General features: G+C 41.4%; 1 protein-coding gene across 1 annotated transcript; it reads left to right on the top strand.

Annotated features, from left to right (window-relative positions):
• Positions 1-18494: 18494 nt before the first annotated feature.
• On the top strand, positions 18495-18854 carry LOC136123776 (large ribosomal subunit protein eL32-like). The gene has a single exon (XM_065878127.1). It carries the CDS (start codon positions 18495-18497, stop codon positions 18852-18854), a length of 360 nt encoding a protein of 119 aa, XP_065734199.1.
• Positions 18855-27335: the final 8481 nt, after the last annotated feature.

The raw sequence follows: 27335 nt of genomic DNA, 5'->3' as shown, positions 1-27335 counted from the left end.
TAAGCATCACCATCACCACCACCATCACCATCATCATCACCATCACCACCACCATCACCACCACCATCATCGTCACCATCACCACCACCATCACCACCACCATCAGCATCACCTTCATCATCATCACCATCACCATCACCATCACCACCACCATCATCACCACCATCATCACCATCACCATCACCATCACCACCACCATCATCACCACCATCATCACCATCACCATCACCATCACTGTCACCATCACCATCACCACCACCATCACCACCACCACCATCACCATCACCATCACCACCACCATCCCTGTCACCATCACCATCACCATCACCACCACCATCAGCATCAGCATCACCTTCATCATCATCACCATCACCACCACCACCATCATCATCACCACCACCATCATCATCACCATCACCACCACCATCACCACCACCATCACCATCACCACCATCATCACCATCACCACCACCACCACCACCATCACCATCACCATCACCACCATCATCACCATCACCACCACCATCACCATCACCACCACCATCATCACCACCATCGTCACCATCACCATCATCATCACCATCACCATCACTGTCATCATCACCATCACCACCATCATCACCTTCATCATCATCACCATCATCATCATCATCATCTAAAGCTTCCAGTATTTTCTTGAAAATGTAACCCAGGTATCAGAAACTTCTACCTTACTGGGGGTCATCTGTCCTTGATATTTAAATAAAATTTGGTTTATGTCTCCATTCCAGTGGGATACTCAATGTTTCTTCCATGATCTTTAGGCTTCCAGGGAAGTGACATTTTTCATAATCACTTCTGGCTGTGAGTTCCTACTTTGGTTCCAGATTCGATTTCCAGTCTGCATTCTGCCCTCTTGGATGTTGTTTCTTTTCCTGTCTGATATTAGCCTGCTGCATATTGCCCTTATCCAACGTCTTTTCTCTTCAAAGTCCCACCAACTTAAGCTGCTGAGTATTGCAGATTTTATGAAGATTTAGGGGTTGATGGTGGTTGACCTGGAGGGTTAGAGGGTCTGTGCTCATTGATTCTATTAAAAGCATATTAGACATTCCTGTTCTACCCTTTAGATAGATCTGCCTTAAAAATTACTGATCATCTCTTCTGCCATGCCAGGGGAGCCCCTCTCCGCTTTAATTCCTCCTCTCTCCTTGTAGATTTTGATTCCTATCCATTTCTGGGGAAAACCATTTGGATATTCCTTTGTCCTGCCTCAGAAGATTCAAGCCAAGCCTTGTGGGCTTCAATTTTATAATCAAACATGTCTATATAGGTGTGTTCCTAAACAAAGATGGTTTTCTCCTGGAGAAAATTTCTGCTAGTACTGCACTAATTTTTTTTTCTCTTGTACTATTAATGGAAAATGTAAATCAGAATTAATTGTGAAAATCATAAAATGTTACCATTCCATATCTTTGGGTATTTAGATTGTGGGTGATCATTACTTTCTTTTTTTCAACGTTTTTGTAATGAATATGTATTTATTCACAACTAGAAAAACGTGAACAAACTAATCCAAAACGAATACAAATCAAAGAAAAAATATTAAAACTGATGAATATATAGGTACATATTATTTATATTTTGAAATATTTATGAGTCCTTTCGTTTTAGAATCAAAACTTCTAAAAGAGGATAATTTTTAAGCACATTCTTTCTAAGGAGTTAATGCACTGTGGGTCTCCGATAAACGTGAAATGATGTCTACTTGATTCACTCCCTCAGCTGACATACTGACACTGCTTCAAGACATTAAACCATTTTATGAGGAAGCTTGATGGGTACAAGTTATTGCCCCATTATCGGTGTAAGACACAGAATAAAATACCCTTCAGTTGGGCCAATGGGAATAAGGCCCGTAAAGCAAGAATAACTTTGAAGAGAAGGAACTAAAGTGATCAAAATGGACACCAAAAATTTTGAAGGGACACAAATATTAGAGAAAAATACGATGAGACAGAGCAAGATAATGACTGAAACATGGGCCTTTTGGGCCAAAATTTTTTTCTGTTTTGTCCCTGCTGCTATCACTTTGTTAAATCAACAATTCAGTCTGGGCCAGATGCTCTAGTGATTAAGCTTTAAATAAGGATATTGAAATAATCGAGACAAATGATGGAGTCATCCATTATCATAATATATTTTCATAACGCCAAACAATCCCGCATTTAATCAAGAGACTGGCAGGACGAAGTTGATAATTTGCAGTTGTAATGTAATGAAAATGTTATAATTCATGGACGAGACACCCAGACTACATCATGTATTAGGAGTTTAACTTGACTTAGAACTCTTTCTGGAATTTAAACCGTCAAACCCGACCATATGCGTTGACTTTTATAGTGATTTAAAGAGTTGTTTGGTGAAAATAGATGTTGACAAAGTTACAAATTTTTCTTTTTTCTTTCTTTCTTTTTTTTTTTTTAAAGATTGCTGTTCTCTCTTTGGATACTAGAGCTGGGTGTTTCGCAATAATCCAAGAGTTTCTCTTTCCCCGTAATCCATGGATAGGATCTTGGCCTTGGCCTGGGATGGATTGTGGTCATTTTGCATGCTCGATCTTGGTGGATGGGTCAAGGCAAAAAGAGCCTCACAGAACATAGTGATTAACCTCTGGTGGTGGCAGCAAGATAATAGTGTAAGTTTGGAAATAAGGGACCCAAAGCCCTGATATCCCAAGTATCACCTGATTCCCCAGGGAAGTGCCTCATCTTCTGGATGTGGTTTGGCTCCAGCTTGGTGCTGCTGTTGTAGCTATTCAGAGCGCTGGTCACGATGCTGGACCTGAAGGGTGAGTGATTATCTTGTAAGGACAAGCTCAATCCCTGTGGAATCTCACAGGAGGATCTCAGTTACTGCACGATGCTGTTGATACTGAAAAAATGAAATAATGCCGAATTGTCGTTGTAGCATAGCAAAGTGTCTTCTCAAATGAGCTGTAATTTGAGCAGGCAAGCGTTATCCACTCATAGAGAAAAGTAAGGAAATACTAACCGGCTTATGACGTACTCTTTAATTGGTTCCGCTAACTTTTAGTTACGGCATAAGGGAATAAACAGGGAATCCTGTTTTGGGCTTTGGCTAGGCCAGAGAGACATCATGAAATTTCCCTACATGATAAAAATGATTAGATGTACCACCATTTAGCAAACATAATAAGGCAATAACCCATAATCTATTAAGAGCTGCATAACCGTCCTGACTGCATGGTCAATGAACCAGTATGAACGTAAAACTCCCCGGGAATAAAGTGATCTGATGTGTGGGAGGGAATGACCTCCTTTAGGGCACCGAGTACCCTGAAGAGTGATTTACTCTCTTGTCCTACAAAAAGCCATTTGCCTCACAGGGGTGACATTTTTCTTACCCGTGAGTTTCAACGCAACTGCTTATGTAAAGGGAAATGAACATTTGAGGCAACTACCTAAATCCTATGGACCAGTAAAATGCTTTTTCTTCAGTTGCCTTGATATTTCAGTCAAATGTTTTTTGGCCTCAGTGCTGATTGCCTTAATTTGGCGTTTCGCTTTGGATGCGGAGACTAGACTGTGTCATAGGAGGGAAAACTAGTAAAAGTTTTCCAGAGTGTTTGAGATAACCCATAATGCTATGTTAAAAGAAAATTTGCTTGTGATACGCAGCCAATGATAATGGATGCATTTTTATCTTTTAATATTTACTGTTTAAGCCAAGGTTTTAATATTTAGATCAGTAAACATGGCTTATTATCCAAAGGCTAAAAAAATGGAGTTTGATGTTTTTAGCATCACAACCTGGCCACTTCTCACCACCTCCTCTGCCGACACCTTGTCTGAGGTACCATCACGTCACACCTGGATGGTTGTAAAAGTCTCAAAACTGGTCGCTCGCTTCCATCCTAATGCCGTGCTCCACTTGTCACACAGCAGCCAGAGTTTTCCTACAAGATGCAAGTCAATTTTTGCCATTTCCCCACTAGAAACTCTCCATGGCTTCTCATTTTCACTCAGAGCAAAGGCCATGGTCCTCACCATGGCCAAAGGCTCTGCAAGATTGGTCCCCAGCCACCTCTCTGCCCACTTCTTGAGTCCTTGCCACTGTTCCAACCACACTGTCTTCCCGGTCATTCTCTGACTACTGGAAGAACTGTCTGCCCTTGTGATCTTTGCACTTGCCATTTCTTCCACCTGGAATGCATGGCTCAATCGTTCAGTTTCTCCAGGATCTCTGCTTAAATGGCCCCTTATCAGAGAAGCCTTTTGTGACCCCTCTCCGTAAAGGAGATGCTACTCTCAATACCCCTTTCTTTCCCTTATTCTTCTTCATAGAATTATCATCATCTGATATTTCCTGGATTTATCTCTGGATTTGTTTATTGCCAGGCTCCTCCCATCCCTAAGCGTATGTATGAGGGCAGAGACTTTATATTTTCGTTTACTTTGCATGGCAGATTGAATTTTCCAAGATGGCCACAAGATCTCCTGTCTTCTTAGAATGTGATATGGACACTCCTCCAGCAAGAGATGTCGGGGGGCAGGGGAGGATGGGCGATGCTCTTCCACTTGAATCTTGGCAGGCCTGTGGCTACTGGCAGAAGCGATGCTATGTGATTTCCAAGGCTAACTCATAAAAGTGATGCAGCTTCCTCCTGGTCCCCTAGGGATTCTCAGTCTTGGAACACAACCACCATGCTGTGGGGAAACCCTGGCTCCAAGAATAGGCTGTGTTTTATTGATGCAGTGACATTAATCGATGAGGTCCGGGATCGACTACCAGACATGTGACCAAGGAAGCTTTTGTGATGACTCCAGGCCCCAGTCACCACCTGACTGCAGCTATATCAGTGACCCCAAGAGACAACTGACTTATCAACCTCCAGAAGAATGTGGCATAATAATAAAATGATTGTCATTTATTTAGATGTTGGGATCTCTCAGTTAGCAGCAATAGACAACCAGAACACTGTGTCCCCCAGAGCCTGAAACAGTGCCTGAAACATACTTCCTCAATATTTTCTGATTAGACAAATGGGGAAGAACTCTAGAGGTGAAAAGTATCCTGGTTTCTGGTTAGAATCTTCCTTTAGCCTTCTCTATTCTAATGGCAACTTCTGATTAGTTAATTTACATGTTGTGCATCCCCTTGTATATCTAGACATTTCAAGCTAGCAATTCTGCTTGAATTTTTGAGAATAGATAGCTCACAAGATCTGAATAGAGGAAGGTTAAGCTTAAGAGGCTTAAACATACGGTCTTTTTTTTTTTTTTTTTTTAGCGTTTTCTTTTTTTGAGTATTTAGTTACATGTACCTATCTTCGACAGAGAGAATGTTAGTAAGTCTAGAAAAAGGCATTCATGAGGAAGAGGCTAAGGTCTTGGTATTATCTGTTGATTGCCTTTATCTTTGCTGTACAGGTATTCCCCACTTTTTGAAAGTTCACTGTACACCACTTTGCTTTTATGAAAGACTTACATTGATACCTATTTTCACTAACCTAGATAAATCTGAAAAGGATTTTCATGTTTCTGAAAAGAAGTAAGAAGCAAAGATAGCGTTCAGTGTTTGTTTCGCAGGGGCTGTTGTAGAAGCAGTGGAAACCCTGAGTGGCAAGAGTGGCGCCACCAAGCCCTTTCCCCGGGAATCTCAATTTATGTTGTGCATCGTTAGCAAGATGTGTCCTAAGGTACTTGCTTCTTTGCCTTACGCCTTTTTGGCTTACAAGAAAGGTTTTGTAGGACCAGCTCTACTTTCAGATAGCAGGGGGAACCTGTACTTCTTCCCAGTTGTAAATACTCACATAGGGAATAGAAAAGCGTTAGCCCAGTTTACATTTTATACTATTACTATAGTAGAATTTCAGACAAGAGCAAGAAAGCAGGGCTTCCCTGGTGGCGCAGTGGTTGAGAGTCCGCCTGCCGATGCAGGGGACGCGGGTTCGTGCCCCGGTCCGGGAAGATGCCACATGTCACGGAGCGGCTGCGCCCGTGGGCCATGGCTGCTGAGCCTGCGCGTCCGGAGCCTGTGCTCCGCAACGGGAGAGGCCACAACAGTGAGAGGCCCGCGTACCACACACACACACACACAAAAAAGCAAGAAAGCAAAGCTAAGCCAAAAAAAAAAAAAAAAAAAGAAACCATTTTCAAAGTCACCATAACTCACATGGAGTAAAATTGTTTTAAAATGGGCTCTTTTCTTACTAAGAAAGACCTATTACACCTGAGCTGTATTGTTTTCCTGTTCACTACCCAGTGTCAAAGCAATGGGGTGTTCTCAGACTCAACCCTTAAAAATGTCACCTGTGCTCAAGTGTAAAAGTCGCCCAGCTAGATTCAGTCACTTTCGATACGAAGGAGTCAAGCTTCTATCTTGGGGCATTTCAAAGAGGTCCCGGAACGCCATTTCGTTCTTCATTCTTTGACTGACACTCGCTCTTGGTAGGCCTTTGCATCACGACCCACAGCTTTTCCATCGCCCATCTGGCTGTTGAAGCATGAAACGGGGGTCTTGCAGAGATGTGAGGTAGGAGGCCAGGGTTGGCTGTGGGTTTTTTTCTCCGAAAACACGCAGGAGCAGCGTAGGAAAGGGGCCGCCTCATTTGCAGTATCATCCCGTTATGTGTACATCGCCCATCTCTGTGGCTCAGAGAGGAAACCTGAACAATGAAGGGTACCTCAGGGTAGGGGAACCGCCTCATAACTAATGCTTTCAACTCTCCCACCACTTTCTAGACCTCACCTCTGGGGAGAGCAGAGCCCTTCAGGCAGAGATCCTCATGTGTCCCGTGGCCCTTCATCTCTCTATAATCTCGGTGATTTTCTCTCGTATTCCTGGGGGCTGACAGCAAGTTTGCAAAACAGCGCGAACGAGGAAAGTCACGTTAGAAATTTAGTGTGGGTTAAGGCAGGGCACAAGGCGTCGGGATTTAAGACCAGGCATTCAGAGACTGTGTAGCTATGGCACAAGATTTGGGATGCGTATTGTTTATGCCCCAGTTGAGCTACCCCAGCTGCCTTTGCATGGAGCAGAGACAAATCTTTCCTACCAAGTGCCAACTAAAGAATGTCGTTTGTCACCCGGCTCTACATGGATTAGCCATTAGCCACTGCAGTCGCTGACCTCCAACACATCCTGAAAGGAATTCAGGGTGGACATCGGAAATGAGGCTGCCTGTGCTCTGGGATAAACTGGCAGAACAGGCCTTCGGATCGTTAGATATTTTGGAAGGCTCAGGGTCTCTTATAACCTAATCTCAGAAGTGACCGATTGTTACTTCTACCATCTTCTTTTTTTTTTTTTTGCGGTACACGGGTCTCTCACTGTTGTGGCCTCTCCCGTTGCGGAGCACAGGCTCCGGACGCGCAGGCTCAGCGGCCATGGCACACGGGACCAGCCGCTCCGCAGCACGTGGGATCTTCCCGGACCGGGGCACGAACCCGCGTCCCCTGCATCGGCGGGCGGACTCCCAACCACTGCGCCACCAGGGAAGCCCTCCAGACTTCTAATTGTCAAGTCTGATGCCGTTGTGAATCTTCATTTTCACATGCTTCCCGTCTTTGTGTTCTTGAAACTTTTAGGCTTTTCTCTTTATCCCCTTTATTCTGGAGTTTCATATTGTGTACGGGTTTTTTTCTTCTTCCTACATTTGTGTATTATCCTGGGTATGTGATGGGCTCTTTCAATTTGGAAACTCAAGCTCTTCAATTCTGTGAAGTTTTTCTTTTTATTTATTTGGTAATTTTCTCAGGTATCTCTTTCTGGGGTCGTATTTGTTGCATGTTTAACCTGTATTGATTCTCTGCTTTTCTTAGTATTATTTTTTCTATTTTCTACCAATTTTTCTTTGATCTACTTTCTGAAAGATTTTCTCAACTTTATGTTCCAAAACTTTTATTAATTTTTAAATTTCTGCTTTTATATTTTTAACTTCCAAGAAGTCCTTTGTTGTTTGATGAATGTTTCTTTCCTTTTTTTTTTTTTTTTAACACTTTGTCCTTCCACTCTACTTTTATCATCTTGTCTAATTTTTCCCCCATTGGATGCTTTCTGAGAATGTATGACTCAATAATCCTGGACTGTCTACTAGTGCCAAAGAGTGATGCATGAAAGTTGATTGGAAGAGTATGTTCAGAGGCAGGGCTTGTCAAGATGTGGGCTTTAATTTAGGGTAATTTGTTGGTGTTCTTTCCTTGATGGATATCTCAGCTCTCAGTATTTATAGGTCTTTTTTTTTCTCTTGTATTGTTTAGTTTCCTCAGAGAAAAATTACCCAGTCTCTTGCTTACGGTGTGTTTGTTGGGGGATGGATAACAAACTAGGCTGCAGGATTCTAAGAGCAGAGCAGAGTAAGGAGGATGGGAGATCTCATCACACCTTATGCATGATTTCACCCTGTTTTCCTCAGCTCTGGCTGGCATCCCTGAGTCTGGAGCTTGTCTGCGTTTAGGCTTTCAGTAAATTGGCAACATGGAGGGAGACAGGCAGTTACCTCATTGTAGCAGCTAAGGGAGGGGACTCAGGGCAAGGGGTTTAGCTGCTTCATAGACAGACTTTCAACCAGTGCAGCTCTGGTTCAGACTCAGCCTCCCCCCAGCTTTCACAAGCACTTCCGGTCTCCTGTCTGGGGAACATGCACTTTGCTGTTACTGCACGTAGAGGGGAATTTATTAGAGCATCGGTTCTCAGAGTGTGGTCTGGGGGGTCTGAAAAGTCAAAAGAATTTTTATAATAATACTAAGATGAGATTTTCCCTTTTCACTCACGTATTCCCGTGAGTATACAGGGGAATTTTCTAGAGGCAACATGATGTGTGATAATGCAACAGATTAAATGCAGAAGCAGATATGAGAATCTGGCCGTCTTCTGCTAAGCCAAACATTACTGAGATTTATAAAAATGTGCAACAAAACCACTCTTCTCGCTATGTTTTCTTGGTTTGAAATATAAACTTATCTTTCATAAAATATGTTATTCACATTAACATGTACTGGATTTATTAATATTGTTAAGTGGATTAATAAAGAAATACTAAAAGTTTCAGCTTTGGGGAAATATATATATTTTTTAATGTATATATATACCTTTATATATAAAATATATATGTATATATTTCCCCAAAGCTGATACTTTTAGTATATAACCAACATGAACAAAAGCTCTTTGAGGTCTTCAATACTTTTTTTTTTTTTTTTTTTTTGCGGTACGCGGGCCTCTCACTGTTGTGGCCTCTCCCGTTGCGGAGCACAGGCTCCGGATGCGCAGGCTCAGCGGCCATGGCTCACGGGCCCAGCTGCTCTGCAGCATGTGGGATCTTCCCAGACTGGGGCACGAACCCGTGTCCCCTGCATCAGCAGGCGGACTCTCAACCACTGCACCACCAGGGAAGCCCTTCAATATTTTTTAATAGTATGAAAGGGTCTTGAGACCAAAACATCTGAGGTCACTGTATTAGAATAATACTCTTGGATTCTTTCTTCTCATGCCTTCACTCCTCCCCAGGTGACAAGAGTGACTTAATCGGAGAGTTTGGGAGAAGAACTGGGCAGGCACGGCTCAGCCCTTTCCTCTCACTTTTCTTTTACGTGATCCTAACTTCTTACACTTAAGATTTGCCTGTCTGTAACAGAGCATGTGTTCTTAACAGTTTTTGGCCGGGGGTCAGCTTAGGGCCCGTGGCACTGTCCTGTGATGAGACATGAGTTGTCCCATCATGGCTTGTGATTCTTATTAGGTAGACCTGTCTAATTCAGGGGTGGAGTTGGCAAATCTATCTAGTTCAGGCAGAATAAGCTATGCTTTCTCAGAAGAGCTTTATTTGTGATAAAGGAGACATTTAACTTTTAAAGAAGTTTTGAATTTTGAGAGATTTTAGACTTACAGGCAAGTTGCAAAAAATAGTACAGAGAGTTCCTAGATACCCTTTGTCCAGCTTCCCCTAATGTTAATGTTTTATGTAACCACAGGACAGAGATAGAAAGCAGGAGATCACAGTACATTACAATAAACTAACCCACAGACCTTTTTTGAATTTCATCAGTTTTCCCACCAGTCTTTTTCTGGTCCAGGATCCAATCCAGGATTTCACATTAAAAGTGACATTTTGATCTCCTGCTGCCCGGTTCCTGCATCTGTGTCTTAACCGGTTGTATATTCAACTGAGAAAAAGCTAGGGGACGGGAGTTATTTATCAGTCAGCCTTGTCTCCCAGCACCTCCCAAAGTTGAAGCTTTCTAGAATTCTATGGTGTGAAGAGATGAGTTCTTGTCTTCTTCCCCATGTTTTCCACTGTGGTACTTCCTACCTTCTCCCTTTGACTCACTCAGTTGCCTCAAGTCCACATCTTTTCCAGCTTCCAGAACTTTGTTGCTAACTCTCTTCTGCTCTTGTCTGCCCTTGTATTTCCTGTGGTTTGCTTTTTCGGTGACTTACACTCTTGCCCTCAGTCTAAGGTCAGTTGCCAAGCCCCACCTGTGCTCTGAGAATTTGGGAGTTAATAAATTCTTATTCCTTTAATATTGTTATTATTGGTTGGGTTTTAGAAAGAAGCAGCGATAAATAATAGTTTTAATCTACTTGTTTAATTAGAATCTGACCCTTGATATATAATCCCCAATTTGTACATTATTTTTGCTTTTCAATGGAAAACCTCATTTAAATACTTTTAATGACTCTTGTACTTAAATGAAGCCCTATAGTCACTTTTAAAGCAAAACCATGGCAAGATTAGGGAAAAATTGGGTAACTTTAAAACTAATTTTATGTATACCTATTGTTTGTAATCAAACACATGTAGGCCCCGATTAGAATGCTTTTTGTAGCTTACCTTGAATTTCTTAGCTTGGAATCAAAAGACCCATGCCCAGGGATGGGTCTTATCCTTTAGGCTTGGCTGGCATCATGGTGCCTGCAGCTACTCACTGCTCAGAGATCAACTGTAGGTCTCTCCTAGTCACCTCTTCCTTCAGTTTCTAAAAAGGAAGAATTGCTGGAAGGAACAAACACTATCTTATCTCTGGTTCCCAGTTCCCAACTTTTTCCTATCATTTTCTCACACTCAACTGAAAAGGAAGAGTGAGATTATGGCTATGTTATACTTTTCAATAAAATATTTGGCTGTCCTTAATTACTTTTCCTTAAAAGTAATCAGGTTCTCTATGTTTACAGTATTTATAAGAAGAGTAAAACATTCTCTTCTTATCTATTATATTTAAAAATTTGCCTTGATACAGCTATTCCTTGTCTTTATACTTTTGCTTTTTATTTTAATTTACTATTTGCTTATTTATTTATTATTGAGGTATAGTTTATTTACAACATTATATAAGTTTCAGGTGTACAACATAGTGATTCACAATTTTTAAAGATTATATGCCATTTATAATTATTATAAAACATTGGCTCTCCCTGGGCTGTACAATATGTCCTTGCAGCTTATTAATTTTATACATAGTGGTTTGTACCTCTTAATCCCATACACTTACCTTGACCCTCTCCTTTTCTTCCCTCTCCCCACTGGTACTAGTTTGTTCTCTATATCTGTGAGTTTGCTTCTTTTTTGTTATATTCACTAGTTCGTTGTACTTTTAGATTCCACATGTAAGTGGTATCATACAGTATTTGTCTGTCTTTGTCTGACTTACTTCACCAGGCATAATACCCTCCAAGTTCATCCGTGTTGTTGCAAATGGCAAAATTTCAGTCTTTTTTATGGCTGAGTAGTATTCCATTGTGTATATATACTACATCTTCTTTATCCATTTGTCTGTTGATGGACACTTAGGGTGCTTCCATATCTTGGCTATTGTAAATAATGCTGCTATGAACGTTGGGGTACATGTATTTTTATATTCATAAATAATGTGCTATATTATTTGTTGTATATTTAAAAGTTGCATCCATGACTTTCTCATAGGGCGGAAGGTGAGGGATGAGAATGGGGGTGGAGAAGGGAATGTAGGGGACAGTTTCCTTGACTGTGATGCTTTCGTTCTTAAAAGATTAAGATCTGGAGCACATATGACAAAATATTAATGTTAATTTTGAGGGGTGGCAATGGGTGTTTATGACATCATTGTTACTCTTTGGCATTTTAAAAATAATTTTTTCAAATTTATAACCACTTTTTTTAAAGCTGGATGTAGCTTGATTTTACTGGGAATCACAGTGACTACCTGGCCTTCTGTCATCTGAGAATGGATCATCTTCCATAAGTGAAAGGATTGTATCCAATAGAAACTTAACTTTTAGGTGTAAATGTTATTTCCTAGGCTGCACTTACCTTGGTAAACCTTGGGACGGTAGAAACGATAATTACAAAGCAGTACTTCTATGTATCTGTTCTCACTTGGTCTGCAGAAATTTCAGCGCTCTCAAATTTGGTAAAATGGTCTAGAGATCTCTAGGAAATGTCTGTGTCATAAAAACTTCAAAGCCATCTCCTGTCCTGGCTAGCTACAATAATGACTCCAGGTATGGCAGATGTCTTACTCAGCTGTGTCACCAGTGTCCGCCCAGGGCACCAGAGCTGCCAGTGTTCTAGTTGCTTGGTGATTCTGGCAATGAGGGCACTGACCTCTGCGCCCTTGAAATCTAGGTCATTGAATTGATCACGACCCCTGGCGACAAGGTGTACAGAGCTCCTGCTACCAATACCTCGCCATCACCGGCTCTAGTGTGGCTGATGTTTCACAGTCTGAAGATCCCATGGAGGCTTCAGAGAAGGAATTATTTTGGCTCTTCTTGGTGCAACCTGCAGTGGGTGTGGGCTGGAGGACAGTCTGAGCGACAGTCACCTGCTATGCTCTCATTCACTTCTCTCTTCCAAGCTCGGGCCATTGACTCTCTTATTAGAATGAGTTTTTTCCTGGGAAGAACCTTGATCATCATTTAAATAGACTCCTGGTGAGCCTGTCTCACTAGTCCCTGTGGAATGTCAGGATCGTAGAATACTTTCGAGGTGAACACACCTTAGACTCAAACTGGGACTCTGTTACAGGTTCTAAAGCGTGTATATTTTTAAAAACGTGGTTAAAAAGGGACCTTACCTAATATGGAATATTTACCATCCTGACTTTAGAAATTATTTTTATTATTCTAATGCAGGCAGCAGCAAAAAAAAATATCCTGGGTCTCTGAGAGTCATCTGTAAAATCAAAGCATAATTATGACTTTAGAATATATGCAAAACAGGACGCAGATATAAATATTGCTTAGGTCCAGAAGCAGGAAGTACAATACAAAACTGGCTCTATTAGCATGTCCAGAAGCTATTATGAGTTAAATTATTTAATATGTTATAAGAAAAAAACATGTCAATCAGAAAAGGAGGTAGATGATCAGTGATGGAAGTCCGCAAAGTCACGGATGGAGATTTGCCATTATATCCCAGCTCCGCCCAAGAGAAGTTCTCCTGGCCAGTGGACTTCATCTGTCTGGGGACAGGGACAGCTTTTTTGAAGTGATACAGCTGACAAGTCCCCACATAGAGCAATCAATCCCATTAAACGTCAGAACTTAAATCCAAGTACTGCTTATCTGATTCCATGGTCACTAAGTTAAGAGGGTACAACTCAAGGTCCCTTTGGCAGTTAAATTTCTTGTTTTAAAGACATAATTTGCATTTAGATGTACGTACTAGTCTTTTGCAGTCAAGGTTAATTTGAGTACATCCATTGAAGAACGATCTACTTACTTTCAGATTGTGAAAAAAATCAACTAGTTGAGCTTGCAAAGTTGAGAAAAAGATTCTGGAGAACTAAGAATTCACTGAAGTGCCGACATGAGGATTCTTGGTAGTAAACTCCCACCTTGGTAGCACCCTACCATGGCAGCTAGCCCGCAACAAAAGTAATGCAATTACATTAGAATATTTAGAATACAGAAAAGAATCAGTCACCATTTCACCGATATTACAGTTTTGATGTTGCTGTTAATTTTGAGTGTATTTACATGTAATCATTGTGTGCGTGTGCGTGTGTGTGTGTGTGTGTGTATGCGTAAGTGTGTGTTGTATATATAATTTAGGTCCTGGCTTTTTTTTTTTTATTAAAGTGGTAAATTTTATATTTTTAATTCTTTTTTTAAGTTATTTTTTGGAACTCTATTGTATTTATTTTTTATACAGCAGGTTCTTATTAGTTATCTATTTTATACATATTAGTGTATACATGTCAATCCCAATCTCCCAATTCATCACACCACCACCAGCACCCCCCCCCCGCCACTTTCCCTCCTTGGTGTCCATACGTTTGTTCTCTACATCTGTGTCTCTATTTCTGCCCTGCAAACCGGTTCATCTGTACCATTTTTCTAGGTTCCACATATATGTGTTAATGTACGATATTTGTTTTTCTCTTTCTGACTTACTTCACTCTGTATGACAGTCTCTGGATTCATCCATGTCTCTACAAATGACCCAATTTCATTCCTTTTTATGGCTGAGTAATATTCTAAAAAATGGTAAATTTCATTTTATTTTGGTTTTTTTATTATAGTATAGTTGATTTACAATATTGTGCTAAATTCTGCTGTACAGCAAAGTGATTCAGTTATACATATATATACATTCTTTTTTTAAAATATTCTTTTGCATTATGGCTTATCACAGGACACTGAATACATTTCTCTGTGCTATACAGTAAGACCTTGTTTATTATCCATCCTCTATATAATAGCTTACATCTGCTGACCCCAACCTACCACTCTGTCTCTCCCCCAACCTACTCCCCCTTGGCAACTGCAAGTTTGTTCCATATGCCCATGAGTCTATTTCTGTTTCATAGGCAGGTTCATTTGTGTCATAGTTTAGATTCCACATATAAGTGATATCATATGGTATTTGTCTTTCTCTTTCTGACTTACATCACTTAGTATGATAATCTCTGCATGTTGCATGTTGCTGCAAATGGCATTATTTCATTCTTTTTAATGGCTGAGTAGTATTCCATTGTATATATGTACTACATCTTCTTTATCCATTCATCTGTCTATGGACATTTAGGTTGTTTCCATGTCTTGGCTATTGTGAATAGTGCTGCTATGAACCTAGGGGTGCATGTATCTTTTTGGATTAATTTTTGTCTGGATACATGCCCAGGAGTGGGATTGCTGGATAATATGGTAATTCTCTTTTTAGTTTTCTGAGGAACCTTCATACTGTTCTCTATAGTGGCTGTACCAGTTTACATTCTCACCAACAGTGTAGAAGGGTTCCCTTTTCTCCACACCCTCTCCAGCATTTGTTATTTGTAGAGTTTTGTTTTGTTTTTTTAAAGACACTAGTTTTGAGAGCAGTTTTAGTTTCACAACAAGTTTAAGAGGAAGATACAGAGAGTTCCCATGTTCTCCTGCCCGCACACATGCTTAGCCTCTCCCATCATCCCCCACCAGAGTTGTACATTTGTGACAATTGATGAACCTACATTGACTCATCATAATCACCCAAAGTCCATAGTTCACATTATGGTTCAATCTTCTTTTTTTAGCATCTTTATTGGAGTATAATTGCTTTACAATGGAGTGTTAGTTTCTGCTTTATAACAAAGTGAATCAGCTCTTAGTGTTGTACATTCTATGGGTTTGGACAAATGTATAATGACATGTTTCCACCATTAGAGTATAACGCAGAGGAGTTTCACTGCCCTAAAATCCTCTGTGCTCTGTCTATTTAACCTGTCCTACCCCTCCTCCATCCCTGACAATCACTGATTCTTTCACTGTCTCCACAGTTTTGCCTTTTTCAGATGTCATACAGATGGAATCATGCAGTATGGAGTCTTTTCAGATTGACTTATTTCCCTTAGTAATATGCATTTAAGGTTCCTCCATGTCTTTTCATGGCTTGATAGCTCATTTCTGTTGTTTAAATTTTTATTGGCGTATAGTTGCTTTCCAATACTGTGTTAGTTTCTACTGTACAGCAAAGTGAATCAGCTATTTATGTCAGAGAATGTTTTGCCTATGATCTCTTCTATAGGTCCTGACTTTTTAATTAAGTGTTTCTTTATGTGTTTCACAAACTTTTATTGAATTGCTGTTATTTTCTAGGTGTTGCTTAGGTGCTGGGTGGATAAAAGCTTTTACCTTCAAGGAATGTACCTTCTTAAATGAGGGACAGAAAAGAAACAAGGGAAAGATCAAACAGGTGGCATGTCTGGTGGCAGTCGAGGACAGGAAGAGTAAGTAAAGCAATGGAAGGAGGGAGAGAGTGATGGATGTGCTTCAGGATGGGGTGGATCAGGGAAGACTTCTCAGAGGAGGTGACAGTGAATAAAGGTCTCACTCAACTCTCAAGAGGATGCAGTAGTAAATGAAAAGAGGGAAGATCTAGATTGAATAAGACTTGGGATTACTGATGTCTGTTACTAAAAGCCAATTTATTTCTTCAGACTTAGGAGTGGGTTAGATATATTATGGCTATTAAATCTTTATTAGCACTGGCATTTTAGAATATTGGACATATTTATTATCTCAAAATGCAGGTGTGTATATTTGTATGCATGTTCATTGGAATAAAAGGGGAAGAGTAATGTGTAAGTGTGAATGCTTCCATGTAAGAAAGATTCATCTGGCCCTCCTGAAAGATTCCAGATCTTTCAAGAATCTTACACTCTCGCTGTATATTAAACACTAAAATAAAGGACCAACTTTAGTGTCGTGACATACTAGGTATAGTCACACTCCTCCAAAGACTTTCCTATCACTTATAAGATTTTCACTTTGTATTCCCCAAATTCGAGTCTAGGTTCATGTCCTTGATAAAGTTTTCACAGTCAGTCAACAAACAGCTGAATCAAATTTATTATGAGGTGATTTTTGACTCTGCTATTTCCTGCTAATCTCTCTTTTACCTAATCAACACTTATCATGCTCATATTATGTTCCAGCTATTGACGAATTGAGGCCAGAGGTGGAAGACAAAATCCCTAACCTGACAGAGGATCATTTCCTCTAGCAGGAGAAACGATCAACATGGCAGGACAGATGCCGTGGTAGATGGAGACAGTGCGAGGCGTGGAGAACAGGGGCCTGGGAAGGTGGCCTGTGAGGCCTCTAAGGTCCTCATTTTAAAAGGAGACAGGATATAAAGGACATGTACCATAATTTAGTTAGCAATTTCCTTATTTGTTGTATATGATGTTTGCTTCTAATTTTTCATTGATATAAAATAGAAACAGTTTCACTTCTAGGTGTATAACCCAAAGAATTGAAAGCAGGGACTCCAACAGATATTTGTACACTAGCACTATTCACAATAGCCAAAAGGTAGAAACAATAAAAATGCCCAATAATGAACAAATGGATTAACAAAATCCCATATATATATATATATATGTTATTCAGCCTTAAAAAAGGAATGAAATTCTGATGCATGCTACAATATGAATGAACCTTGAAATATTATGCTAAGTAAAATAAGCCAGACACTGAAAGACAAATATTACATGGTTCCACTTATGTGAAGTACCTAGATTAGTCAAATTTAGAGACAGCAAATAGAACAGTGGTTACCAGGAGTTGAGGACGGGGGGGAATGGGGAGTTATTGTTTAACGGGTACAGAGTTTATGTTGAGAATGATGAAAAAGTCCTGGAGATGGACAGTGGTGATGGTTGCTCGACAATGCGAACGTACTTAATGCCACTGACCGTGCGCCTAAAATTGGTTAAGATGGTAAATTTTTATGCATGTATATTTGATCACAGCTTTTTTTTTAAAAAAAGGTAAGCTGAGATGAGATGACATTCCAATGTATATAGGAAATGCATATATCCTAATATGTAATGCAGATTTCCCAGAATTTGGATTATTTCCTTATTCTAGAACCCAGAAGAAATCTTACTGGATCAGAGTTTATGGCATTTAATAAATATCATCAAATTATTTTGTGAGAACAACTGTGCAAGTTTACAGTTCTCCCAGGTACATATACAAGCACTGATCTCATTATTCATATGCCAATCCCTATCCCTGACTAAAGGAAAGAAAATCGTTTTGAAAATTCACAGTACCAGTGAAGAACTAAGCCTTGGGCTTAAGATCCACATTAAATTATAAGTAAAAATATGGTGCCTTGTTTTAGTACGCACTTCTTTATTAGTGAGGTTTATACTCTCTTGGTATCTTTTTTTTTTAATTTATTTTTATTTTTTTAACATCTTTATTGGAATATAATTGTTTTACAATGGTGTGTTAGTTTCTGCTTTATAACAAAGTGAATCAGTTGGAGATAAAGGGGCGTATCCAATCCGATGGAGCTGAGCCGGGTGGAGAGCAGCCATCCCTGCTGAGCACTGCCGGGGTTGCAGATTCATGAGCAAAAGTAAGTTTTGTTTGTTGCTCTAAGCCCCTGTGTTTTAGGGTGATTTGTTATGCAGCAGTAAGTAACTGCGACAGTTTATTTAAAGAGAATAGAGAAGCTTCAGCAGCGCTCTTCCTCGGGCGCTGCCTAAGGAGGTGGCAGCCATCTCCTACTCGGCATCATGGCCGCCCTCAGACCCCTCTTGGAGCCCAAGATGATCCAAAAAAAAAAAAGGACCAAGAAGTTCATCCGGCACCAGCCAGACCGATATGCCGAAAGTAAGCAGAACTGGTGGAAACCCAGAGCCATTGACAGCAGGGCGCATAGGAGATTCAAGGGCCAGATCTTGATGCCCAACATCGGTTACCGGAGTAACAAGAAAACAAAACACATGCTGCCCAGCGGCTTCTGCAAGTTCCTGGTCCACAAGGTCAAGGAGCCTGAAGTGCTGCCGATGTGCGACAGATCTTACTGTGCTGACATTGCTTGCAATGTCTCCTCCGAGAACTGCAGGGCCATTGTGGAAAGAGCAGCCCAGTAGCCCATCGGAGTCACTGGTCCCAACGCCAGGCTGCGCAGCAAGAAAATGAATAGGCAGCTCGTGTGCACATTTTGTTTGTGTTAATAAAACCATAAAACTCAGCCGGAAAAAAAAACCTTCAGCAACAATCTTTTATAGCATCAGTGTGCCAGACACACGTGGGGTCAAGAGCTGTTTTGTCAAGGGCTCTGTAAACGCTGCAGTCGGAAGCCACAGTGCCTATCAGTGGGCTTTGGAAACAAAGCAGCTTGAATGCCTTTGAACTTTCCTGCACGTTATCGGAAACACACGTGTCACTTTTCTTAGCAGTATACTTACAATGTGCTCATAAATAATCTTGAGTACAGACAGATATTGAGAGTTTCTTCTTAAAGACCATTTAACTTTCATAGAGAACATCTTATGTAAAACAGTTTCCTGGTAGAGGCTTATATTTGTTTAATGGCAAACTATAGGATATTCTAGACTCTTTTTTTGATGAAGGATTCACGTAAACCGGAAATAGATTCCAGATACCTGCTAAGTGCTCAAACCAAATGTGCATAATTCAAATCTATTATTCAAGAGGTAGAGGAGTGTTTGGGAGGTTTTTTTTTTTTTTTACATCTTTATTGGAATATAATTCCTTTACAATGGTGTGCTAGTTCCTGCTTATAACAAAGTGAATCAGTTATACATATACATACGTTCCCATATCTCTTCCCTCCTGCGTCTCCCTTCCTCCCACCCTCCCTATCCCACCCCTCTAGGTGGTCACAGAGCACCGAGCTGATCTCCCTGTGTGTTTGGGAGGTTTGATTCTCTCTCATCCCTCTGATTAATGCCATGGTTAAGCTCCCATGATTGGCAAGCTTTCCATGGATGGGCCCCAAAGGAGGGCGAGAAAATCTGGGTCTACCCAGGAAAATTGTGACTGACTGAAGCTTTACATGGGACCTTTGCCTCCATGGCGCTATTTACTGCTCTACCAGAACTTCCACTGGATGGCAAATTCCTTTAGGAAAAGGAGGCAGGTCTTACTACAGCCGTGGAAGCTGGCAGAGAGCCAGAATGTACCTAGCAGGCTGTTATCATCGTTAAGAATGTGAGCATGGACTCGGGGTCCAGAGAGCCTGTGTCTAAATCCCGCTGGTGCCACTCACTGGCGGAATAACTTCAGGCAAACTATTTAACCTCTCTGTGCCTCAGTTTCCTCCTCTATAAAAATAGGAATACTCGCAAGGGTTAAACGATTTAAAAGTCCCTAGAACAATGTGTGGCATAGACGTGGTAAGTGTCAGCTGTTACTCCTACTACTGATACTTCTACTATTACTACTACATATTAGTAACGGGCACCAGTGAAGTTTGCTGAGTGAATGAATGCCACTCAACTGTGTCCTAGATTTTCCCCTTTATGTTTCTGTAATTAAAAAGAAAAATTTATTTATTCAGCTGTGCCGGGTCTTAGTTGCAGCACGCGGGATCTTTGTTGCTGCGTGTGGAATCTTTAGTTGCGGCGTGTGGGATCTAGTTGCCTGACCGAGATCAAACCCGGTCCCCCTGCATTGGGAGTGCGGAGTCTTAGCCACTGGACCACCAAGGAAGTCCCCTATGTTTCTATAATTTTTCTACTTGCTAGCTCCATTTACCATAGTTTTTTGAAGACCTCATCCTACCCAGGGCTACTGGACTCTTACATAGCCACAAGCTGAAGATTTGTCCATATAAATAGTTGGTTTGTTCACTGTCTGGCCTTCCAGAGCTCCAGGGCTCAGGTCCTCTTGTCCCTTCTGAACTTGATCCTTTCAGTGAAACTTCTTATTGTTCATTGTTCACGGTAGGAATATATTTAAGAGTGCACGGAACACGCCCTTTCCTGCCAGCTGTTCAGACTTCCCTCTTAACTCACACGTCGTTCCTTGTTCTCGTTCTTCCCGGATCCCTGATCATTTGCCTCCATCGGTGGGTCATTGATATCCATTTCTCCAGCTTACATGCTTTGATCTGCTCTGTTCAACTTTCAGCTTGTACCCCTTGGGTCTTTTCTGCTCACCCCAACCTACAGGCTGCAGGCGCTGTGCCTGATTCCTCACCCTCGGGTGACCAGGTCAGCCAGTATGCCCTGACAGTTACACCACAAAGAGCTCTTAATCACACACCTCCAGGCCACCCTCCCAACTTCCAATCCCATCAGGTCTGCAGACCCACCCCATCCCATCTAGAGAGCATTTATCTGAACCCTGCCCATCGTTTAGAGATACACACTGGGAAACACATTGCGTTTCTATCTCCTATTAATAGTGCATTGTGTTTATTTAGCTGTTGGTCTGTTTCCTCCACTTATATTAAAAGCATTCTGTTGGAAAGGATTGTGTGTCGTGTTGTATGTGGTGGAGGTTGTGTCTGTTGCAGATTTGTGTTCTACGGTCTTGACACGAATCTCCCTCTTTTGTGGATTCAGGATCTGTTGGTGGAGATGAGTAGAGTGAAAAGTTAAGTTGTGGTTGAGTTTTTGTCATGTTTTGTCCAGCTTTGTATCCATCTGCTTAACACTTACTTGGTTTGCTCGTAGGTTTCCATTGTAAACGGAGCATTGGCTTGGGGGTCAGAAGACCTTGATGCATGCTTTAATTCCTTGGACTCAACTCATTTCAGTTGAGTCTCAGTTGTCTAATTTGTAAGAGTAGGGCCATAATATCTCTCAGAATTGTTTGAGGGTTGAATGCAATCATTTTCATCAGGCTCACTGCTAGTCCAAAGGAGGGCTTTGTGAAAGTGAGAAAAAGGTGTTCCCACATCCTGGCAGACACAGTTTTGTCCCAGGATGTGCCCTTTGTGAGTGGAATGTGATCTATGTTCCCCACACATCCTCTTAGCTGGGGGGATGCCCTGGTACAGAGCTGTGTGCAGAGACTCCACGACTTTTAAAAGTGTAGTTTGTAATGATAAAATGTCACACATGTATTGGGAATTATTATTTATTATAAGTTCTGTTTCTCAGACCCTATCCTATCTATCTGCCTATCTATCTATCTATCTACCTACCTACCTACCCATCCATCCATCTATCCATCCATCCATCCATCCATCGTTCTTTCTGTATATCTATGTATCTCTATCTACCTATGGATGTGTGGATGTATGGATGTATAGATGTATCTATCTATCTCCATCCATTTAATCATTCCACTTCTTTTCACAAAGGATCTGAGGTGGCATTGATTAAATTACAGAATCACAGCTAATATTTGCATACTGCTTTTTCATTGATCTAAATTACTTTATGTCATCTTTATAAGGGTCTTATGGGGAGAGTATCGTGTCTCTCACTTTACAGATGGGCTGGCTGGGTCTCAGACACACATAAGAAATGTCGGACTCAGGATGGAAGCCCAGATTTCTGGTTTATACCCATGTTATTTTACCAGTATCATGCCATCCAATCTGCTTGTCACTATGATAAAAGACGATATGACAGAACTATTTTTTATTTTCTGTACTAGATCTCAAAAATTGGAACTGCTCTTCAGTAACTGAAACTGAAGAAAGATCAACATCTATTACTATAAACACAACAGAGACCCACAGAATTGGTTTTCTCTTGGTTTCTGCACTGTCTCTAGATGGTAGGGAATTGAATTTAATTTCTACGTGAGAGAAGCAGCGCATTCAACCAAAGGTATGTGGAGGACATAGAAATGAGATAGGCTTAAAAAGGACTCAGATAGCCAGAGGAAAGGCAGAAAAAGACAACAATACCTACAGCTTAAGTAATTACTCACATCATTTATTGTGGCTACTGTATGTTGCTGTATAAATATATCACATACGATCTTATACAAAGGGGATTTCTATAAGAAGTATTATGATTAAACACAAGTGGATTTCAGATAAATCTCATACATCTGTTTCATATCTCCCTTTGTTACAGGATTTCAAAATCCTTGTGAAACACTAAGGAAATGAAACAATATCTAGCCTCTTATCAAACGAGCAAGCGTATTGCATTGATGGCTATGAGACCTAGGAGCACAGAGGTATTTTTAAATTGCGTGTATGCCACTCGGAACCACAACCCTGGGCTACAGAAATCACCCACTGTTAGATAGTTTCTTAGAAAAGATGCGTTTCCGTGATTCCTTTGACTGTAATTACTCATATAGTTTCAACCTCATTATTATTTTCAGAGTAAGAATTGTATTTTTTATTTCAGTGATATCAGATTTGGAGAAACGTCACAAAGTAAAACTGATCTATTTCCATAATTCTAGGCCTTGGGTATTCCTCCCCCACCCCTGCCCCCCAGAGGATGAAGGTAATGGTTACCACCTCATCCCGGGAAAAATACCAAGTCAAGTGGCTTTCAGAACAAAGAGACCCTGGGTCTCATGTGACTGCTGTTGAAGTACAGGGAGGAAGAGATCGGCCCCTTCTTGGAGCAAGACAAACACCCACACTCTAGTCTAAATTTGTCATTGGTGTTTCAGGAGACATGATGTGATTTGTGGCAACACTGAGTCCAGATTACAGAGAGCAAGAGAGCCCATATGGTGCTTGGCATTTCAGCAAGAAACGTGAGTTAGATAGGAACTTATTGATTTTTTTTTTTTTTCCTTTTTACAGCAAATTTAGAAAGTATATTGAAATAAATAACAATGTAAATACCACATAGTAAAACTTCAGGGATACAAAACGTTGCTTGCAGAAAGCAGCTAAAACAAGCTGTTGAGACACATTGAAAGCCTTAAGTTCTCATATTAGAAAAAGAAACACTGAAAAATTATTAACCTACGCTTTTCTTCTAATTTTTTTCCCCCAATCTCCCAATTCATCACACCACAACCCCCATCTCCCGCCGCTTTCCCTCCTTGGTGTCCATAACGTTTGTGGAATTGATTGATTTTAATCTCAAATAGTTCTCATGGAATTCTTCTGAGGATACAAGGGAGCTTTAGGGTAGTTTAATCCAACATTTTTGTTTTCTATGAATAAATTGGCTCCAGATTGGTAAGATGAGTTACTTGGTGGTGACACCAAAACCAAGGCCCTTAGGACACCAGTCAGGAAGTCCCTCACCGCACCATTCAACCACTTTCTTCCTTCTTCGAGGGGAAGACAAATATATTTATTAAAAATCAGTATCAATAAGATTTATTCAGATTTTTTCTCTATTTTGGGCCCTGTGCTTTCTTTATTATTTCATTGAATCTTTCCGTAGCCCTACGACGCCAAGTTCTACGGTATTATTGCTGTTGTTCACCTACCTTACAGATGAGGAAACTGAGGCTTACAGAGGTGATGAAGGACCGTGATCTGAATCACACACCTGTGGGAGCCAGGATTTGAACCCAGTCTTATCTGAGAGACCACACTGTCAACCGCCACCTGAAACTACCCCCCTTGGCTGTCTTCTCTTTACTCTGGGTCTCCTTGGGAAGGAGTTCCTGTCGTGTATTAGCTGAAGTGATACAGCCCAGGGGGAGAGACAGCACTTCACTCTCTGAGTGGTCACTCGCTGTGTCCTTTCTCTTTTTTATACTCTTCTTTGTCCCTCTCTCTATAACCATCTTTCCTTTTACGTTCTCAAAGCCAGAGACTGTGTACGTGCTGACTGAAGCATTCCAGCTCGAGTTCCCACTTCCAGCTCTGGGTTTCATCTGAAGTGTTCCTTCTCCTTTTATTTCTACATTTGATTGTAAAGGTCCTTAGGCTGTGTATACTTTTGGCACACACATAAGTATTAAAATCATAATATTACTCACTTAGATTGTAGGAGATTTATATGTAGTCATTCTTGACAAAGAGCAGGCCGTCTGATTGCTTTTGTGAGAGAGGTTAGAAGTGGGTTCCTCAGCTTTTCTCAAACTTATGTGCATTCTTTCTATTGAGGGCAAAGGAAATGTATTTTCCCTCTGACTCTATTAAAGTTTGGTAGCGTGGAGAATACTTGTTGCATTAAAAGCATTTCCCTATTTAGTTCGATGGTTTGCTGCCTATGGCTCTGTGTTTAAAAAGATGCACTGTTTGTGGGCGAGGAAAGTAACAATGAGTACTTTGTGCCCGAAAGCATTTCTACAAAGTGCTGGAGCTTGACTTACGGTGCGAACATTGTTTGGAGGATGATAAGTACACAATGTGGATTCAACGTGGATCCTGGCAATCCAAACCGTGCGATTTCTTTGCGTCCAGGGTGACTTAGTCAGTGACATTTGTCTGTCCGTAGCCGGGATACTGGTTCGCTTCTAAGCATGGTTCAGGCATGTCCAACATAGCTCATGAACCAGGGGCTGGGCGAATTGAAATTTTCAATTTATTTTCTTGGGGGCTGTGTAGCTTCCCAAGAAAGTACACAAGCGGGGTTCCCTGCTGGTGTGCAGATGTGTCTGGGCGTCTCTGCTGACCCGGAGGGGTTGCCCGCTGAAGTCTGTTTGCGGGGGCACTGAGGAGACTTCTGGGAAAGCACCCATCTTAGGTGAGGGAGAGCCGGGCCTGGGAGATTGACTCAGGAGCAGGTTGAGGTGTCTTGAGGACTGTATCCTACATGTGGCTTGGATTCGTCTCCTTGTCACAGCTCTTCTGCCCAAATGGCTGTACGCCCAGATTTGTTTGGTCAAGGCTACCAAACAATGGGACACAAATCATGCTGCTTAGGGGCCTCGAAGGGACTGTCCACAGAGAGGAGTGGTCCATTCTCCCTTCCTCCTCACTGTGGACCACCACCCACTTGGCTCTCTTAGGCCCCTTGGTTGTCTCATTCCAGAGCATTTGGTTCATTGACCATCGCACCTGTCTTCCCTGCTCTGCAGAGAGCTCTGAGAGAGCCGGCCAACTTCTGTCTTTTTCAGTATGGTATCCCCAGCCCTTAGCCTCTTAGAGGAGCTCAATCAACATGTTGTTGGATGGATGACGTTTGGGTGGAGGAAGGTAGTGATGCTCAAGGCTGCACTGGGGTACCTGGCAGAGCTGGGGGTGAACTGCTGGGCCTTGTATGGGAACGGGAAGGGCTGGGGAGTAGAGCTGCCCTGAGCGGTGGACCGACCATGAATCAATCAACCCTTCCAAGTCAGAGAGGAGAAGTAAACTGATACTTGTGTTTTTCTGGGTTGTTGGAATTTTTTGTTTGGTTTGGATTTTGTTCTGGTATGAAGTTCACGTTTGGGTTCTGTCTTAGTTTCTGCCCTATGACTTCAAGTTTATAGCAGCCTCTTAGTTTACAAGAGCAGAGCCTTTGATCGGTTTCACTGAGTGAAGCCAGTGCCGGTGACCGGCTTGGTGACTGATGTCACTACTGTATCTGCCATTTATTTCTCCTGCACGTCCCGAGTTTCAGGAATGTCTCTGGTCGTCCATGCTGCTCACCTTGTGGACCCAGGATCAGAAGACTTTAACATCCTTGTGCCAGCCGTTCCCAGGTTACGTCATTCTGGTACCACCTGCTAAGTCCTGCCCTTCTCTTGTTTATTTTCTTTTTTCTCTACTCTTTAAATTCACGGATCACATGTCTCAGTGCTCCTTCAACCTATAGCCAAGTACGGTTTTAACACCTGTGTTAAGAACCAGTCACGGTGACTGATTAACCCAGTGACACATGCTAATGAGACTGGACATGGGCACAGGGAGGGAACGTATTCATAATGAGTCCATTAAATCTCATTTCCATCGGAAACTTGAAAACCTCCGAGGGATCAAAAGTTCTATGTGATTTTTCTGAGAGAAGAGAATTGTTCCGGCATTAAGGACAGTGGTCTGGAGATTACTAGACAGTTGGAAACCTAATTCATTCTTGCACAGGGACATATAGTGATGACATTTTGTGGATGTCGTTAGGACAATAAGATCAGAGTTAACTTAAAGAAGCACCCAGTGTCTTGCTATCTTCCCAGAACCTCTCTTGCTCTGTTATGATTCTGAACCTTTATGCATCCATGTACCCTTTTCCATCTGGCAAACTCCTACTCAGTTTTTAAGACTCAGTTCCTTAGCGAAGCTTCCACAAGTTCCCAGACACAGTTAGGCGCCCCTGTCCCCTACCACATGCTTCTATAGCATCCTTCAGCACACATACATATTATAGTATTTACCAAGACATAGGGCAGGAGTTGGCAAGCTTTCTGTAAAGGGCCAGATAGTAAACATTTTCAGTTTTGCCAGCCATATGGTCTCGGTTGCAACCATTCAACTTGACTGCCGGGTGTAAGTAGTCATAGACAATATCTAAATGAATGAGCGTGGCTGTGCTCCAATAAAATTTAATTATGGATTCTGAGATTTGGATTTGAGATTTGGATTTCATGGACTCTTCCGATGTCATGAAATATTCTTCTTCATTTGATTTTTTTTCCCCCAAACATTTAAAAATGTGAAAATCCTGCTTAGCTCAGGGACCGTACAGAAACGGGCATGGGTTTGGCCCGAGGGTTGCGTTTGTCCAGCTCTGATACAGAGCTTTTGTCCAACCACGTGTCTGCCTCTTCCATCTGACTGTCAGCAGTTGAGTTCA

The sequence above is a fragment of the Phocoena phocoena genome, chromosome 5 (assembly GCF_963924675.1).
Source record: "Phocoena phocoena chromosome 5, mPhoPho1.1, whole genome shotgun sequence".
Taxonomy (NCBI): domain Eukaryota; kingdom Metazoa; phylum Chordata; class Mammalia; order Artiodactyla; family Phocoenidae; genus Phocoena; species Phocoena phocoena.
The sequence above is the reverse complement of the archived record's forward strand: the minus strand, read 5'-3'. Positions and strand labels throughout refer to the sequence as shown.

Bases quoted from the DNA above. Each gene is read 5' to 3' on its own strand.
- LOC136123776 (XM_065878127.1), top strand. From the start codon at position 18,495: ATGGCCGCCCTCAGACCCCTCTTGGAGCCCAAGATGATCCAAAAAAAA.